The sequence below is a fragment of the Nestor notabilis genome, unplaced genomic scaffold, assembly GCF_000696875.1.
Source record: "Nestor notabilis isolate BGI_N333 unplaced genomic scaffold, ASM69687v1 scaffold21239, whole genome shotgun sequence".
NCBI classification, from domain to species: Eukaryota; Metazoa; Chordata; class Aves; order Psittaciformes; family Psittacidae; genus Nestor; species Nestor notabilis.
Window position 1 is genome coordinate 133,757 of NW_009943585.1, and position 18,052 is coordinate 151,808.

Sequence of the window (18,052 nt, forward strand, 5' to 3'; positions counted from 1 at the left end):
ACAACACAGCCTGTCTCCTGCCTTTACAGAAACAAGCCTCTCGCTATCCACTCTCAGCCTCCAAGAACAGCTTTTTTATTCCTCCTTCATAACTAAGCATTATGCAACGAAGTGCTTGGCAATGAGGTCTCAATATGTAAAGATATTAAAATTTCCTCATCCTTCACTACAGTTAGGAGAAAGTTAACTTTCGGGGAGAAGAGATTGTTTCAACAAAACACAGAAGCTTGTCATCTTCCCAAGAGATTGGGGGGGGGGCAAGAAAAAAGTTATAGAAAAAGTTGTAGCTCCTCAGCCCCAAGTCTACCAGAGGATTTGAAATGTTTATAAATTTTCTGCAGTGAGAGCTGTTTTTATAAGACAGGTCACAACAATATCAAGTCACCATCCAGGAAAACACAGCTTCATAGAATCATAGAATGGTTTGGGTTGGAAAAGACCTTAAGATCATCTAATTCCAACCCCCCTGCCATAGGCAGGGACACCTCACACCAGACCACGTTGCCCAAGGCTCTGTCCAACCTGGCCTTGATTACTGTCAGGGATGGGGCATTCACCACTTCTTTGGGCAACCTGTTCCAGTGCCTCACCACCCTCACTGTAAAGAACTTCTCCCTTATATATAACCTGAACTTCCCCTGTTTACATTTGAAGCCATTCCCCCTTGTCCTATCACTTGAAGAGTCCCTCTCCAGTATCCTTGTAGGCCCCCCTTCAGATACTGGAAGGCTGCTATGAGGTCTCCACGCAGCCTTCTCTTCTCCAGGCTGAACAGCCCCAACTTTCTCAGCCTCTCTTCATACGGGAGGTGCTCCAGCCCCCTTATCATCCTCGTGGCCCTTCTCTGGACTTGCTCCAACAGCTCCATGTCCTTCTTATGTTGAGGACACCAGAACTGTACACAATACTCCAAGTGAGGTCTCATGAGAGCAGATTTGAGGGGCAGGATCACCTCCTTTGACCTGCTGGTCACACTTCTTTTGATGCATCCCACTATGCTGTAGAACAATAAATCCTTGCTACAGCTGTAGTATCTATAACCTCATTTCAGGTTTTAGGTCACTGTCGATTCAGATAAATAATACTTCTCTGAAAACCTTAAGTCACAGTAGTAGCCATTTACAAACAGCTTAAAAAAATACCTATATAGCAAATTACATGCCCCCCTACCTTTTTTTAATATAGGGCAACTACAGAATTACCACAACAATGTCCTACGAGTAAATTGGCTTTTCGGGAGTACTATTCTTATGTTTTTCAGGAGATGATCAATATAGCCACCCAGGTTGCCTTAGAACACCAAGTTTATCTCATGTATTACTTTCCCAATTTCTAGTTTTCCCATTTTATAGTCTCACTTCAGTTTTTAAGATTTTAGTTCTGTCATTCTAGTTTTCTTATTTGACAGTTTCACTTGTTACTTTCTTAAGCAGGTTTCCACTTTTTGCCATATACTCTGCCACAGGAATTGGGAAGCACATCTGAATGGCAACCTATATATACCAAGTGTCCTTAAGTGGATGTTTAATGACTTTAGCTAACAGCACTGGAATCCTGGAATGTATCCTGAAATGTATCCCGAAATATATTAACAGATTACCTCAATACCATAGGATCAGTAAATTATCCCACTTGCTTAAAATACAGGGAGACTAGAAGACAAGGAAAATCAGCCCTTCATAAGAAGGACAGCTTGTTACTCTTTCAGAATGAGAACCCAGTTTCAGCCTTCTAGCTGCCTGCTAGCAGCAATCCTGCTCTTACAACAGGCTTCACAGCTGAAATAAAAGGCATTTCTTGTAGACAAGGTACAAGAAAGATGGATGCTGCTGTAATTTTATTTCATTCTAGCTTGTAAAGGCTGTGTGGCTTTTTATTGGAAGAGCCATGTTCTGATTTACAACAAATACAATTAGAGCCTTAATTCAATATCAGCCACCAAATTCAGAAAGGTACCAGCACAATTAGTTTATTGCTCTCTTTCAAAAAAAAAGATCAAGGCTGATACTACCCTGCTTGTGACTTCTAATTAGGATAATTTTTTAACACAATATCTTTTGTTGGAACACAGGAAAACCAGTTTACTAGGACAAGCACACAGAAAAAATAAGAATTTTCTCAAAAATCAGATTACTCTTCATAATACAAATGCACACAATGCTTAACTGACAACACCTTCAGCTGTTTTCTGAAAACAGGTTGTTTCCAAGGAAGGTTGACCAGTTCCCTCTCTCAAGCTTCAAAAACTAAGATGGAGGATGAGGATCACTTCATTCACTAAATATTTCAAATTACAAAGATATTTCCATGTCTCTGTACACACGGTGATGATGAAGAGTCCAATTCCCTAAAAAAGGCACTCTCCCTGTCTAAGCAAAGTTGCCTTTTTCAGTACAATTTGGAATTACAAAGAATACTCTGCTGAAGAATACGAAATGAAGACAGTAGCAGAAGGCACACAGAAGCTACTATCAGCTCATGGTTTGTAGCCTTTAAGTGCCACTTGAGTTACAGTGACAAGCATCCCAGCAGATAACAGGACAAACATCCTCTATCATCATAATCAGACTATATAGGCCCTGCCTCCCTCTCTCTTCCCAGGAGCTGAGGCAACTGCAGAAATAAAAGAGAAACATTAACAGAGCTACACACTATCCCACGCAAATGGCTATAACACACTTGAACTGCATAGGATTTCCTTTCTTCCTTTTAAAAACAAAAGGGATTCAGGCTTCACATAAAAACAAAATGCCAGAAGCATAACGAGGCAGCTCTAGAGTCAGGTACTGAATAGTCTTAATGGTCCTTGATCTCTAAGTAGGAAGCATAGTAACCTGCTGTGCTGAGGATTGGGAAGCCCAAAACAGTTGTCCTCCTTTTCTAGCTCCCAACTCCATTTACTAGGTGCCTGGCTGCACCCAGTAGAAAACACACAGTTGCTGCTGCTTTGAAAGCAGCAAGAGCCTGTTAGAAGAGTTTATCTGAACAAAGGCTGAACCCACACGTCTCTGGAGCACAGTATCATATAGTGGCTGCAAAAAATGAGTAGAACTTCAGAAAAAAATACTTGAAGATTGCTTAAAATGGAAGGCATCAGGTAATCTTAACATATGAATCCCTGACTCTCAAGAGCAACTTTTCAATTATTTTAACATCTTTTCTAGTTTTCATTTCAAAATCATGAAATTCCATCTTGAGGAACCAAGCTGGTTCTTTCTCATTTTCAAAGCTTAATCCTTAAGATTTGTAATTTAACCCAAGTGATGTAGTCCAGTAGAAAATGCCTGTCATGGTTTAACTTCAGCTGGCAACCAAATACCATGCAGCTGCTCCTTCACACCACCCTCACCCCCTGGGGTGGGACAGGGAGGAAAATCAGAAAAATGTAAAACCCACAGGTTGAGATAAGAACAGTTTAATAATTGAGATGTAATAAAATATAATAACAATAATAATCGAAATAACAACAATAGGGAACAAAAAAGAGGAGGAATAAAATTCAGGAAACGCAAGTGATACACAACAGCCCCTTATAAGCCCCTCATGGCCAAATACCCTCTGGTTTCTATACTGAACATGACATTCTATGGTATGGAATACTCCTTTGGCTAGTTCAGGTCAGCTGTCCTGGCTATGCTCCCTTCCAGCTACTTGTGCCCTTCCTCACTGACAGAGCATGAGAGACTGAGATGTCCTTGACTTAAAGTAAGCACTACTTAGCAACAGCTAAAACATTGGTGTATTATCAACATTATTCTCAGACTAAATCCAAAACATAGCACTGCACCAGCTACTAGGAAGAAAATTAACTATCCCAGCTGAAAACAGGACGACAATGCCATTGACTTACATCTAGGCCCATTCATAGGGAGAAGAGAATGGACATCAACTTTCCAAATGTTTCTGCTTAATAATTTATGAACTCAGCAGCTTTTGAAGCTCAAGTTTTTCATTGCCAAGGCTGAACCTACATTGTGGGCTATAAGAACAAATATTACAAAAACGCAAAGACAGAACTTCTCATTGAACTATGATGCCACTAGAACAAAGGAGCAATTGTGAAATATCTCTTGATGAAGCAGCACAAAAAGGACAGCCCCAGAGGTATCTTCCAACAGAGTGACTGTTGCATGCAGCTGCTTTGAGGTACTTTACTTTGCACCACCTGTCCAAAATTATCACTAGCTTCAGTTCTGCCAATTCTCTGCAGTCCTATACTTGAATGCTTCCAAAGCAGGTAGCTCCTGTACAGTAGAAGCAGCCTTTTCTAGTCCTTTGCTGCTTTATGTATGGAAAAACCTGGACCTCCCTTCCTCTTCCTAGGAAACTTAAATTCAACTAAATGTGCCGTATCAGATATGACCACCTACCTGGAGTGAGTAAGACTTGATTCAGTCTGCAGAAACTTCACTGGATGGAAGAGAAAGAGCCCAACATGACTCTTAGCGGCTCTGCTGTTTTTACAAAATTAGCAAATAAGAATACACTTTCTTCTTTTTGCTTTTATACCACTCATCTTTGATATGGAAATCATTCAAGCAAGAGGCATTAATATATCTCAAAGAAAAATATGCTACTTCATAATACCAAATGCAGTGACTATATAAATACCTTACTAGTTTACAGCACCAGAACAAAGAACGACACCATACAGAGATCATAACTACAGCATTACACAGAGCAAAGCACTGCCTGAAGGCAAAAACCAACCCAAACCCATGCTTGGGTAACTAATATTAATATAGTTGTTACACCTATTGTGCTTTCTTTGACACCACAGTTAATTTATCAGAGATATTTAACTTGATGCTGGTAATGGAAAAGAGTTCCTCTTGGCCAACTATTAACTTCTTGATGCAAAAGCATCTTTGCTTTCAAAATTCTGGATTAAATTTGAGGTTCAGGCATATTTTAACATAGGCATTTGCACATACAATTACTGCAGTTTAGAAATCCTTTACTCTGCTTTGATTCCATCATTACAGTGATCAATACCTGTTTGAAGAATCCCTAAGTGTTCTCAAGCATTTTTCCAATGCACACAGTAGGGTCACTGGCAAACAAGCCCATTTAGAGGTATCCTTTGATAAACAAAACTCCTAGAGAGGAGCTGACAAACAGAATTCTAACTATACCTCTAGCCTCATATATGTAAAGAATAAATCTATAGGAAATACTAAAGCTGATTCTTAAAAGCTGTGAACTTGAGTCCTCAACTGGAAGAATACAATTAAGCATTTAAAGCTATTCATCTCCTTCCCCACATAGTTACCTTTAACAGGAAATTGAAACATCAAGATCACTTCCAACACACTGCCACAAATGTTAAAAGCACTGCAAGCCCACAGAAGACATACAGTAAGTGTATTCCAAAACTGAAGAGCTATTCCACAAAACAGGTGCCACACATGCCAGAAAATGGTCATAAAACCTGTGTCTGACTAGTCCTATTGTCAGTAATATGCAACATTACTACACTGAAATGCACAGAAATATCCTGTGCAGGATGATACTGGGCTTCAGCTACTAGATGAGGAACTTTAATAGGAATGAGCCATAAATTTCTCTTTAAACCCTACATGTCAGTTAGCAACAGCTACAGGACTAATATAAAGTGTCCCACTACAGAGTAAACAAAACCACAGATATTAATGTGTGTCTGTAATAGATGAGTCAAAATCCACTGAAATAATTTTCCCTCTCCCTGCCTCCAAATCTAGATTTAGCTTAAATGCCTGGCACCTTTCTGTACTTCCCCCAGAAGAATCACAGAATGGTTTGGGTTGGAAGGGGCCTTAAAGATCATCTAAAGCTCATTTAGTTCCAACCCCCTGCCATGGGCAGGGACACCTTCCACTAGACCAGGTTGCTCAAAGCCCCATCCAGCCTGGCCTTGAACATTGCCAGGGATGGGGCAGCCACAACTTCTCTGGGCAACCTGTTCCTATGCCTCACCACCTTCACAGGGAAGAATTTCTTCCTTATGACTAAACTAAATCTACCTTCTTTCAGTTTAAAACCACTACACCCTCATCACTACACTCCCTGATAAAGAGTCACTCCCTATCTTTCCTGTAGGTCCCCTTTAGGTATTGGAAGGCTGCTATAAGGTCTCTCCAGAGCCTTTTCTTCTCCAAGCTTTTCCAAGATGGGGGTTATGTTTCCCCTTTTCCAGTCAGTCGAACTTCACCAGTCTGCCACTTTCCTAATATGATCAACAGTGACAAGATCACAACATTTAGACAGGATTTGATTTCAGAAGTTTGGATTTGAAACAAATACTTTCTAATTAAGTTTTACTACAGCACACTTACAGTGATCAAATTAAACTGTTCATTTGTGATGTTATTTTAAGACAACTTCTTTGGGCAGTTAGGTTGCTCCTCTAAAATTTTACCTCTACCTCTATTCACATGACTGGAATGTAAAGAGATCCCAACAACTCTCTGCATATCTAATTAAAAACCCCTATGGTCGTATACATCTTTAAAGTGCTAAGAACAACAGCAAAGGCATCAAGATTAAGTCTTAAGTTAGCTCTCAATTCAAACTGCAATTCCCCACCCTCACACCCCGACTTTCACTTTGTATCCATTTTTTCCAGGCTTCCCAATTTGGCACACAAAACCTAGCTAAGGGAAAACTTTAACAGAAAAATTTCCTTGTTACCGTCACCCACATCATGTGACAATGTGAACATCATTTTTCCCCTTTGGGGGAAGGGAGGGACAGACAATACATGACATTAATTTGTACCTAGAAGTTGACACTAATTTGTACCTAGAAGTTTTACGTGACTTTTTTTTCATCTTGCTCATCATGGCTTCTCTCAAGACAGAACACAGAAGTACTAAGCACATTCCTAAAACAAAATCTACTTGGAAAGAGCAGTACCGCTTTTCTGCAAAATGACAGCACTATCCAGAAGCAAGAAACCCAAGCTTCTGTCACCTAAATCCTAAGTTTTTGAAATATGTCTAACCAACTCTGGCAATCCTTCAATCATCAGACAAACCCCTCCACCTGAAGATAATTTACCTTCCAGGAAGGAAATTGGGATTCTGTACACCATAAAAAGAACTTGACTAACACATGTGCAGGAAGTCCACTGACTTCCAGCTCCAAACCCTTCCTGTCATATATGAGTGACTGGAGAACACTATTCAAACACCCTAACCAAAAGATCTAAGACTTGTTTCTCCCTGTGCCATCTCTCCATACCCATGAAATTGGCATATGAGCCTAGCCTTTACAGAAGAGGTGTTAAAAATGTCCCCTTACAAGTCACTTATGATACTATCACTACACGTACCTGACAAATGGCAATTTGAATCTCTTCCTACTAAATATAGAAATCAGGGTGGCTTTCATTTCCTGCATAGGTGAGACTATACTAAGCCAGCAGAATTCCCAAAGGGCAATATACATTTCACTTCAAAAGCAGCACAAGGGAAGGGCACAAGTCCTTAATGCAGGTCTCAGATGAGTCTTGGAATAAGCATCTCCTCAAAGGCAAGTCCCCTGCCAATCACCACAGCAGCTGCAGCATGCAGTGGTACTTACAGGTCCCCAGCCCACTACAGAACCCAGTGAGTGCCCAGGACTCGCTTTTGCAGCCCAGGATGAAGGCAGCAAGTACAAGGTCTCTGGGGGGGGGGACAGGCAGGAGCACAGAAAGGACAAAACAGAGTGTCCTGGTGTGAGGCTAAACAGTAGATAATCTAGCTTGGATCTTTCCACAGAGTTTTATTGTTGAGTTGGGCACCACTGCTACCTTGCATAAGGAAATCTGAAGTGTTAAGAACATCATAGCTTCAGAAGGTGACCCTTGACTGTAGATTACAAAGTGGAGAGGGAACATTTTGCAATCCCAATTGAAATATCCACCAGTGTTCTCCCATTATAGAATATCAGCAATATATTAAACATACATACATTGGCTATTGCAAAACACATTCTAAAAATGCAGTCATAGTTACTCAGTTTCATATTCCACATCAGATACCTAAAAGTCAGGCACTGTGCAACCTAAATTATACACTGGAACCAAATCCTACACTGTAACTAAGCTCTCATTAGAGAGAGAGAGGGAAAAAAAAGAAAAGCTTGCAAGTTCTTTTCAGGCAAGTTCACAACCAAAACTAGAGACAAATCACATGCTTAGTTTCAACAAAAACATTAGCAGGAGGCAGATGCTGACTGGACTGATAGTTTCCATTTGTTTATTTAAGTCATGCACCATTACCAACATTAGTCATTTGGCTCCCATTCTGCCCCTGACTGCATTGTTCTAAGGCTTATCAGCAATTCTACTTCTATTATTGGCCATTTTTTTTTTAAACTTATGTCTATGATTGCACATGAAGAACCTGGGGGGAGGGAAGAATTAAGGATTGCTTAATTCCAAGGTCTGCTCAACTCATTAATAATCCTGCAAAAAACAATTGCCTTTAGGAACACAATTTTAATCCCAAGAAATGCAAACAGCATAATTTAAAGACTTCACTAATAATGGACTACTAAAACTTAAAAGCTGCAGGATCTGAAAGACCTTTATTCAGCAATTCTACAGCAACAGGGTTTACCTTATTCTACCTCCTGACCCACCCCATCCCAGTTGTATTTGGTAAAGCAACCAGTACAATTCCCACCCGAACCTGCAGTTTCATACAGGAACCAATTTGTGAGAGATTTATCAAGCAAACATTCAGCATCTTGGACTCCATAATCACATACTTCCCAGTCTACTCCAAGATGCTACTGGTTCTCTTGATGCTCTTTTAAAAGAGAAATTGCTCTCCCACTGCAGTGACCATCTTGCCCGCTGCTTACTGGTGCTTCCAGCATCTCCGAAAGAGAGAACAAGCAAGCCACACAACACCCAATGGACTGTCACAGTTACTGGTTTACAGGGCTACTCAACTCTAAAACTAGAAATTTGGAGTAAGTGGGGCAAATAGAATAGACTTCATTTCACTAGTTTATTTCTGTAACTTCCATCCACACCAAGGAGAGCAACTGCTGATTGCAAAGGGAGGAGGTGGGATTGAGGGGGGGGAGGAAGATGACACAAATACAAATAACACACTTGCATAGAACAGATGAGTCTAAAGTGGTTACTCTGGTTTTGATTTGCAGTTGCAAAGGAACACTAACCCAGTAGCTCTTTAAGTGTTGTTTTCTTCAGTTGCATCAACAGAACAGGTTTTTGCCAGAACAACTCAGTTTCAGCTGAACCAAAAATAATCTGTATTTACTGTATAATGCATATGAAATTTTTTTGCTAGATGTATGTAGAATACAAAACAATCAACAGAACTACTCATATGCAGGCTGCAGTACAGAGACTTGCAGCTCAAACTCATAGAGCACTTCACAGGAGGCAACAGAGCACATCCTATTCCCACTAGCTACTCTCATTTAAATATCATCTCAAGGCAGCTATTAACAAGAAAATCATGCCTGGGACATAGCTGCTCCCAGCTCCCCAGTTATTACTAGAGAAATCCAGCGCAACAGAAGGCATTAGGTTTTCTTCTCCACAAATTAGTTTCTATTTAGAAACTACTTATGCCTATTTCTGAAGCTTTGCAATCTAAAGCACTGCAGCAATGCAAGCTCTTCACAAATTACAACAAGCTTCCAGTATCAGCACAAAGACTACAGTGTCTCAGGGAAAGGTACAACTGCAGCCATGCAGCATCACTATTCAGCGAATTTGGTTACAGCAGTTATGCAAAGATGCATCTCGATTGCTATCGGCTCTAAATATGGAGCATACTGGAAACTACAGTCTCCACTGGCCACTTCTGGTATTAAAAAAGCAGGTGGCAACAGTATCCTGTTTTATGCAAATCAATCGGAGCCCTCAGATTCCTGCCAAATAGCCAGAGCTCCCAAAGTCTGAAGGTTTCCCAGAGGAAAAGAAAAAAATGACCAAACTAGTTTTTGGACAGGAAGTAATATGCTCTAGCATGATATGAGGTCTAACGGAAAGAGCCAGAATTAGTTAAAGCAGAATCATAATCTAAATTAGGACATCAGTAATTAGGTCAAGCTAATAGCAAAAACCATCAAGCAAATGTTACGAAGAGGCCAGCGAGGCCTCTAGGGGCTGTGGAAGACAGTGGAATGGCAGAAAGTTAGCTAACTGTAATTAGTGATTATGAACAAAAACTTTCTTCCAGATTGACCCATTTAAAATAAATAGAAGTTCTTTAAAAAGATATGCATAAATTTAATGCCTGCAAGACTGAATTTGACAGAAAATATTCTTAAAGGGCTTTATACACAGAAGCAGCAAAGGTAGCAAGTAGCTATTTCACATCCAACGACTAAACTGCAAAGCGTATTTAATCTGTGGCACAGATTAAAGCTTCCTCCTTAAGGTTTATAAAGAACTTCATGACCACATAAAGACAGAAGCTATAAATGCTTTAAGTTACCAACTTATCTAGTAAAAATAAAACCAAAAATCAAAAGTCAAAACACCATGTCAAGTGGGATATAGTTCAGAATGACTGCAGCTTCCCCAGTAAGTGGTAAAATGAACATATAGATAGTGAAAGAAACCACAGAGAAAGCTCATCTTTATCTTTCATTTTACCTTTCATTTGTCTTTCTTTTATCTTGAAATCTTAACACATACACAAAAAAAAAAAAAAACATATTTCACGATTTTTCAGAAGAGTGGGACTTCTCAGCAAGCTTCAGCATTTAAATGCTGTATCAAACCAACACTGCTTTAAGAAAGAATTAAGCAAATACCTCATCTCTGATTTTCCTCAACCTCTAGTATTCATCCAATACAGCCACTTCAAAAAACACCTTCTCTTTACTCACACTCCTCTTGAATCTGCACACTTCAGTTCGTCCCTCCAATAATCTCTTTCAATGGATATGAATAGCAAGCTATTTTTATCTCACTTGGCAACGTCCAGCCTTTGTAGCAACCTTGACATGCCATCCACCTATTTCTCCTAATTTCATTCTATTCTCTAATCCACAAATGCTCCTCCTGAGCCAGTCCATATGGCCACTACATTACAGTGCTATCTCCACTACTGTGTCAGGCCAATGGTCCGTCTCACCCAGTATTGTCTGACAGAGGTGATACAAGATACTATTGAGAGAGCACAAAGCAACCACAGTAGATACCCAACTCCCTCTCCTTTGTTACAGGACACCTACTAGAAAAATCTGTCATTGACTTGATGCATTCCCCTCTAACTCAGAATTCCAAAGTATGCTGTGAACACATTTTTATCAGGCTTACTTGTAGAATGGACTGCTAATTAAAAAATGTCTATCAAATATTGCATTATTAAGAGATTATATATGCAAGTGTCTGGTTCAGCCTCGCTTTTTTAGCCTTATTTTAGGTTTGTGCAGAGCTACTAATGTCAGTACAGGATGCCAACACTGCTGGAAAACAGAGTGTGTGTCATTCACAGGCACTTGAAACTTCACATTAGTCATGAGAAGCTATAAAAATTGACCAGTTAGAGGAAGAGTGAGAAAAACTGAACATTTTCCTGCGGTCTTAAGGTTTTGCCCTCAACATATTGTCATCCTACAGTGTGCCTTAAGTTGCAGTCACAGAAGTGAGTTGATATCACAGCCAAAATTGAAACAGCTCCTTTTCAGATTATAAAAAGTTTTCTTCTAAATTGTGAGCATGCCTAATTCAAGACTGCCACTACCAACTCACTTGCTACATTCCATGCCTTTCTCAGCTGACAACAAAGTTTCCCTAAATTCCTATACTTACTATGCAGGATGATATTTCCATTAACTACAAAGTTGCATCAACACCTGAGGAAAAACCCAGGATGCATCACTTCAATGCTAAGTGTATCCAGAACTACTCAGCAAACATTCTAACAAGAGAGAGGTCTGTAATTCCTACTTTAAGTGAAGGGTGACTCCCATCACTCACGAATTTTGAGTTGGGTAAAGTCTGACCAAATGAGGCCGAGAGATGTCTTTCACCAGCTAAATATATCAAAATCATCTTTTACTGTTACCAGATCCCAAATTACATGTCTTCAAATCCATGAAGATGACTTGGAATCAAGGAGCCTAAATTGACTCATCAAACTGGGCACAAGCCTCCCACTGTGGAAGGGCCAGCAAGAAGTTTGCATCTGATATATTTTAGAAAAAGAACATTGAGACTTGAGATTTGGAAGCACTACACATCTTTTGCTGAATCCCACTCATTCACCACGAGTAAAACCATGTATGATCACCAAGACAGCTGACTGTCCAAGTTACTATCATTTTAAGAAAACCTACAAGCTTGACCCAGCTAAAGCCACAGCCTTCCCTTGTCACTGTAAATGGACAGAAGTGACTGAACTGGGATAACTGTAGCCAGAGGTGTACTTACTGGGAACCTACTAGGGAAGACTGCCTGTATTAAGAAACACACAATATTTAGTGATGTTCTAGTATTATTTGGTTACTTTCACTTGTCAACAATGTCAATAAGTTTATATAGAAAATAAAACATAGCATTCCCTAAAAACATACTGTAAGGCAATAAAAAACAATGCATTATTATGAAGACATCTACAGTACATTTCTACTACTGCAATACATTTAATTCTATTACCTTTAGCTTCAGGGGGGTTTTGATATGAAGGTACATGCAAAAAAGTGAACAGAGATGAAAAAAGGGGAATTTCTATTTCATAAAATCCATTGTAGTAATGTTTCAGTAGCATTCATACCAAATTAGAGACCTGTTGTAGCAGCGGGTGATGCCATTAGCTTTCAATACGAATAATGATAAAGAGTTTATATTGCAGAAACCATAGCAATGGAGACGTGACAAAAAGGGTAGAGGGCACATGAGCGGAAGGCAAACAAGTGGCAGTCCTGACATTTATCTCAGATTTCTTCTATAAAACAAGCCAAGTAAGCTTGAGGAAGAAGGTTACTTAAAAGGAAGAAACAAAGAAAGTAAACAATAAGAATTTCAAAAAGTTACATTCATTTTTGTTTGTGGTTTTAGAAAAGCCTGGCAGAAGTGGGAAAGGTGACTTATAAAGCAATTTTAGTGTCTGCTCCTCAGATCCTGTTATTTTTCCTGCAAAGGTGATAAAAGCCTAAGATTTCTTTCTCATTTACACTTTGTCACTAGGTAACTCTTGCTGAGGACCTCATAATCCATGAGCAGAATCAGAAGCAATAGCCCATTCTCCACACCAGAGAGAAAGCATTAAAAAAAAAAAAAAAAAAAAAAAAAAGTCTCTGCAACACAGACTGAGGAAAAAGCCCAAACAAACAAAAAAGCCCAAACAACTGAAGGACATTATAGGCACTAGAACAATTAGAAGTGCTAAAGCTTTTTAAAATAAAATTGGCTTAGAGCAAGGCCTGGCATTTCTTTAGAGAAGTGCAGAAAGTCTAGACTACCTGTTGTCTCTATACACTAGTCGCTTGAGACCTATGTAAATTCTGGCATGTAGTGCCCAAACTGAATTATACCAACACCACAGAGAAAGACAATAGTTGTACAGTCATCTGCTTGAAGCATAGCAGAATTTTGCCAGAATATCCATTTCCCACCAGAAGCCTAATAAGGCAGCACAGTTAACCACTGTACATACAGCATTCATTACAAATGAAACACTCGTCAGTGAGAGCCCTTTACCTACTGACAGACAAGGATATCCAGTGACCTAAGTTTTATATATAAACAAGAAACTTACAATAACTTGGTAACAAGACAACATTGACATATGATACAAGACAAGCCTGTTTAGAATGGAGTAGAGCAGAAGCTCCATCCAGAATTTTAACCCAGCAAAAATTTGCAGGACCTCCTATATTTCCAATGCAGGTTGCTTAGCCTTCAGAACACAATTTATTCTCTACAGCTGAAAACTTCGGATCCTAAAAATCTCGACACAACTAGCACAGTACGGTAACTAACTTATAAATATGTTTTAAAGTTTTACCACTTGCTGAATAATTTCTACTACTCTGTCTGAAAGTTTCTTCATTAGCTGGAGGATTAACTTGTCTTTCTGTTGTACCATGAAAAAAAAACATAGCTATTTTAAATTAGTAACAGACCCCACTGTAAGTAATTAATTTTTCCATTCTATCATCTCTTACCAGGAGATTTTTTTTTATTTTAATAAACTAAGAGGGGCAGGGACCAGATATGAGGTAATGAACAGGAATAGACCTGATTTGTATACAAAGGAAATTCAAGGAGTACTGCTGCCCAGAGTCAGTTACAAGTATAATTCACAATGCATGAGCAATATATACCAGTATTATATTGGCATTATATTTACTGTCAGAAAAGTAACAAAACAGATTAATACTTGAACAAGAATGTGCTTGCAAAGTTTTTCACAGAATAATACACTTCATTAGAAGAGTCAATATTTTCCTCCTTAATTTTAAGTGCTGAAATACACAAAGCCATACTTAACATGGGCTGGAAAACTAGGTTCTCAGAGAAAACCGAGCAAAACAAAGCAGATCAACTTAAATATTTCTACGAGCAGAATTTCCAAAGACAATAAAATGAGACTACCAGAGTTTTGATGCATGCTACAAGGGAGCTCACTAAGCACTCTGTTATACTGCTGGACGAAGAAAATGTTATGGCTGGTTCCCAGCTCCAAGATCCAACACTGCTGGACTGAACAAGTTATTGACTCGAGCAATGAGAACTACAGAACCTGAAATTCTTTAATAAGCAGCAGGTCAATTACTTTGCACTTAAGGTTTTGACCTTCCGAGACTTTCACATACAGATCGTGATCATCTCTTAAAGATGAGGAACATCAGGACAGCACTTCTTTTGACTCTCCACCACATAGAGAAATTCACCATCAACTCCATATGGTACACCAAGCCTGAAGAGCATAATTAAGAGCAACATGTTCACTCAAGAAATAAAAATTTAGGTCAGCTAACCTGCCTTTTTAAAAAATAAACTCTGCACATTTGAAGGTGGTTATGCTATGAAGAATAAGTATGTAAAAACACCTTTTGACCCAGATTTGCCCAGCCCTCCTTCCATTCTGGTCTAAAGACAGCTCGCTTTAGTGATCAAAAAATCCCCCAAGTACTGTATGTTTCCTCCTTTCAACGACCAAGAAGAAAGCTCACCAGTTTCTGCTAACACTGCTAAGGTAGTGCATTTATGAGTCACCAGTCAGAGTGAAACCCAACAGGAGGAGATATGTTTGGCCTAACCCCATTTTCATACCCTCAACTGAACCTGTACACGAGTAAATTCATTCTGAAAACTACTGGGAAACAATGTACCAGAAAAGCCATAGCCAAGATCACTTCATCACATAAAAGGTAAATCTCCCCTGCATACACAGAAAAGTACACCATTGCTAACCAAGACTTCACATGCCTTACATTCTGATCAGTGTGATTTTAGAAATATTAACAAAATGAAGAGGTCACAGCTAATGACTGAGCAGAGGCAGAAATCAATGACAGATGGATGAGCATTGCTTTGTAGGAAGGCCTCACATCCCAGAAAGCTATATTAAAAAGTCAGCTTAACAGTTTTTACCAAAAAAAAAAAAAAAAGGAAAAAAAGAAAATATCCAGAAAAAATATGCTTTCTGGAACAAAGTCTAGTAATTTTTTGGCTGGTTTGATTTTTTTAAGCATTCCAGTTTTAATAAAACCACAGAACATCAAGACACCTTCTCTTTCCAAATTAAGTCACCCGTAGTTGACATATTTTCCCAACACTCAAGAGAAACCAAGGGACCAACTTCCTTTGATATTACTCAAACATTTGGATATTATTCTCACATAATCCAGGTAAAGTATCCCTCCTACCAAACTATTTGTTGTTTCATGATTGTTATTAACTGACTGCTGCTGCTCTGATCAAAATAATGTGGTGCTGAACATGAACTTTAGACTCCCACATCTTAGGCAGGTGTGCTGGAACAGTTAGGGAATCTTCTTGGAGAGGTCAGGGATGTTATTTCACTTGCAGAAAAAGTGAAAACAGCTTCAAAAATCTCCAGGGCCAGAAACTCTCCCCTAGTTATATTTGGAAAATTAAGATCCAGGAGAATGCACTCCACAGGTCAAATTCTCCAGCCTTTTAAATATAAACCCAAGGATTCTATGTACCAAGCTGAATTTTTTGTTCCTTTCTTGCCCAAGATGGAGCAGAAAAGGAGTCCCAGGATCAAGGAGCTTTTACATTTTTAATTACTCTGCTAAACCTCTTTCCACTGCTGCCATAAAATACACCTCCAGTACACCACTCAAAAGACCATGCTAGAAACAGAGTAAAATTTGACATGCTCAGGAACAATTTCCCCTCACAAAAGTGTCCTAAATTGTAAACTGTTTACCAGAATCTTTTGAACCTCAGGTCCAAGTATCTGAGGGTTTTGTCAAGGGCAATTGTCAAGTGGAGTCTTAAGTAACTTAAATCACTTCCTCATACTTGCAGCAACCCAGGAAACCTCTGATCTGCACTTCATTTTTGCCATTACTGCAACTCCTCTGCACTGAGACTTTTATCCAAGCTATTTAGAGAATTACTTTCTGGTAATATGAAAATATTCAAAAAACAAACATTTATCATAGCCCAAGAAGATAACATCAAGAGCATTAAGCAGACACAGCACGCAAATATTTAGTGACCATTGAAAGCTGCACATAGCAAAGACTACTACTAACAAAATAGCTGAAATGCAGAGTGATTAAAGAACAGCATGCCTTTTGTGTCAACTTTCCTTGTTACCGAGCTTTACACTACTACGTGCTCTCACTTCCTGGTTTGTCAGGAACCACACGGTTTTAAAGTCAAAGGTGCTCACTAAAAGGAAGAAGGAGGAACCATGAGTATTTTTAGAGATGTTTTAAGATCTCTGATAATAGCAGAGTTTCTTTGTAAACTTTTCTTTGTAAACAGTTTATCTCCTAATGTTTGGTGTCCTCCACCAGGCAAGCATCAACAACTAGCCTAATTGTTTTAAGTGTGGCCCAAGAAGTTCAACAGTATATATTATGTTTGCCACTTCAACAGGAAAAGTTGTATCCTCAATTTTTAGTGAGATCTAGTCATGAAGTATTAAATACATCTATACAGTATTTAAAAAAAAGCATCTAATTCATTAAAAAGGACACTAAAACCATGTTCCACTGTTCCTAACAAGCAGAGCAAGAAAAGCATTTGAATGAACTGCTCCCCGACACCCCCACTCCCTGTACGCAGAACATGAAAGTTCTGCCTACTTCCAAAGCAAATGGGAAGCTAAAAAGGAAGTAAACATCTTCATGGGAAAAGTTGTTTGTCTTTAAAAAGTAACATGTGTATTTGTTTATTTTGATGACAGCTCGAGTTACTAAATCAATATTTAGCTTTCTTGTTCAGTACACCTGTTAAATGTTTAAACATAACAATAGGCTTCTCAGTTGTAAACAAAGCAACAATTTCTCTGAGGTAGACTAAGTAGCTGTTTCAAATGTATATATAGAGACCCAAATGCTTTATTTTCAGCATTTGTCATCCAGAAGTAAAGAGAACCTAGATGAAACCTAGTGTGGTGAAAGTAGACACGTAAAAAAATACTGACAGGAAAATAATGTCAGAAAAGCACAGGATTCTTCTGTGCACATATGCTGTTCTTCTCTCTCCTCCCCAAAACGGCAATCAACTTACCAGATTAAACACAGTATCGACCAAGTCTCTGTTGGACACTTCACCAACTTCCACCAGTCCTGTCAGCACAGCAAATTTCATCTTGATACCTCGGATGGGGACTCCTGGATTCAAAGGCTGCAGCACACTTGCCCCTTCAGCAGCATTTCCTTCTTTCCCTGCTCCTCCTCCACCATCACCTGTTGGCTGAATAACTTGTTTGTCTTCACTCGCCATGGCTAGTTCCCTTCAGGTTACGACTTGAAGCGCCAGCAGCACACGCTCGCCGCTCCGGAAAGAAGGGGCGACGCGGGCTCCGGGGAAGGCAACCGGCGGCCCGCTCCTCCCCTCCGGCTCCGGCTCCTGAGGAACCCGCGTCCGGCGGGCGGGCAG

The 18,052-nt window shown here is 39.4% G+C and overlaps 1 protein-coding gene across 1 annotated transcript in view; it reads right to left on the bottom strand.

The window, feature by feature from the left end:
* Positions 1 to 17,908, bottom strand: part of LRBA (LPS-responsive vesicle trafficking, beach and anchor containing) — a gene marked incomplete at its 3' end in the record, with an annotated part of 135,119 nt that extends 117,211 nt beyond the window's left edge. Inside the window, exon 1 of the mRNA XM_010022008.1 lies at positions 17,681 to 17,908. Coding sequence (XP_010020310.1) covers positions 17,681 to 17,896 — 216 coding nt within the window. The remainder of the gene's footprint in view (positions 1 to 17,680) is intronic.
* Between the last annotated feature and the right edge of the window lie 144 nt (positions 17,909 to 18,052).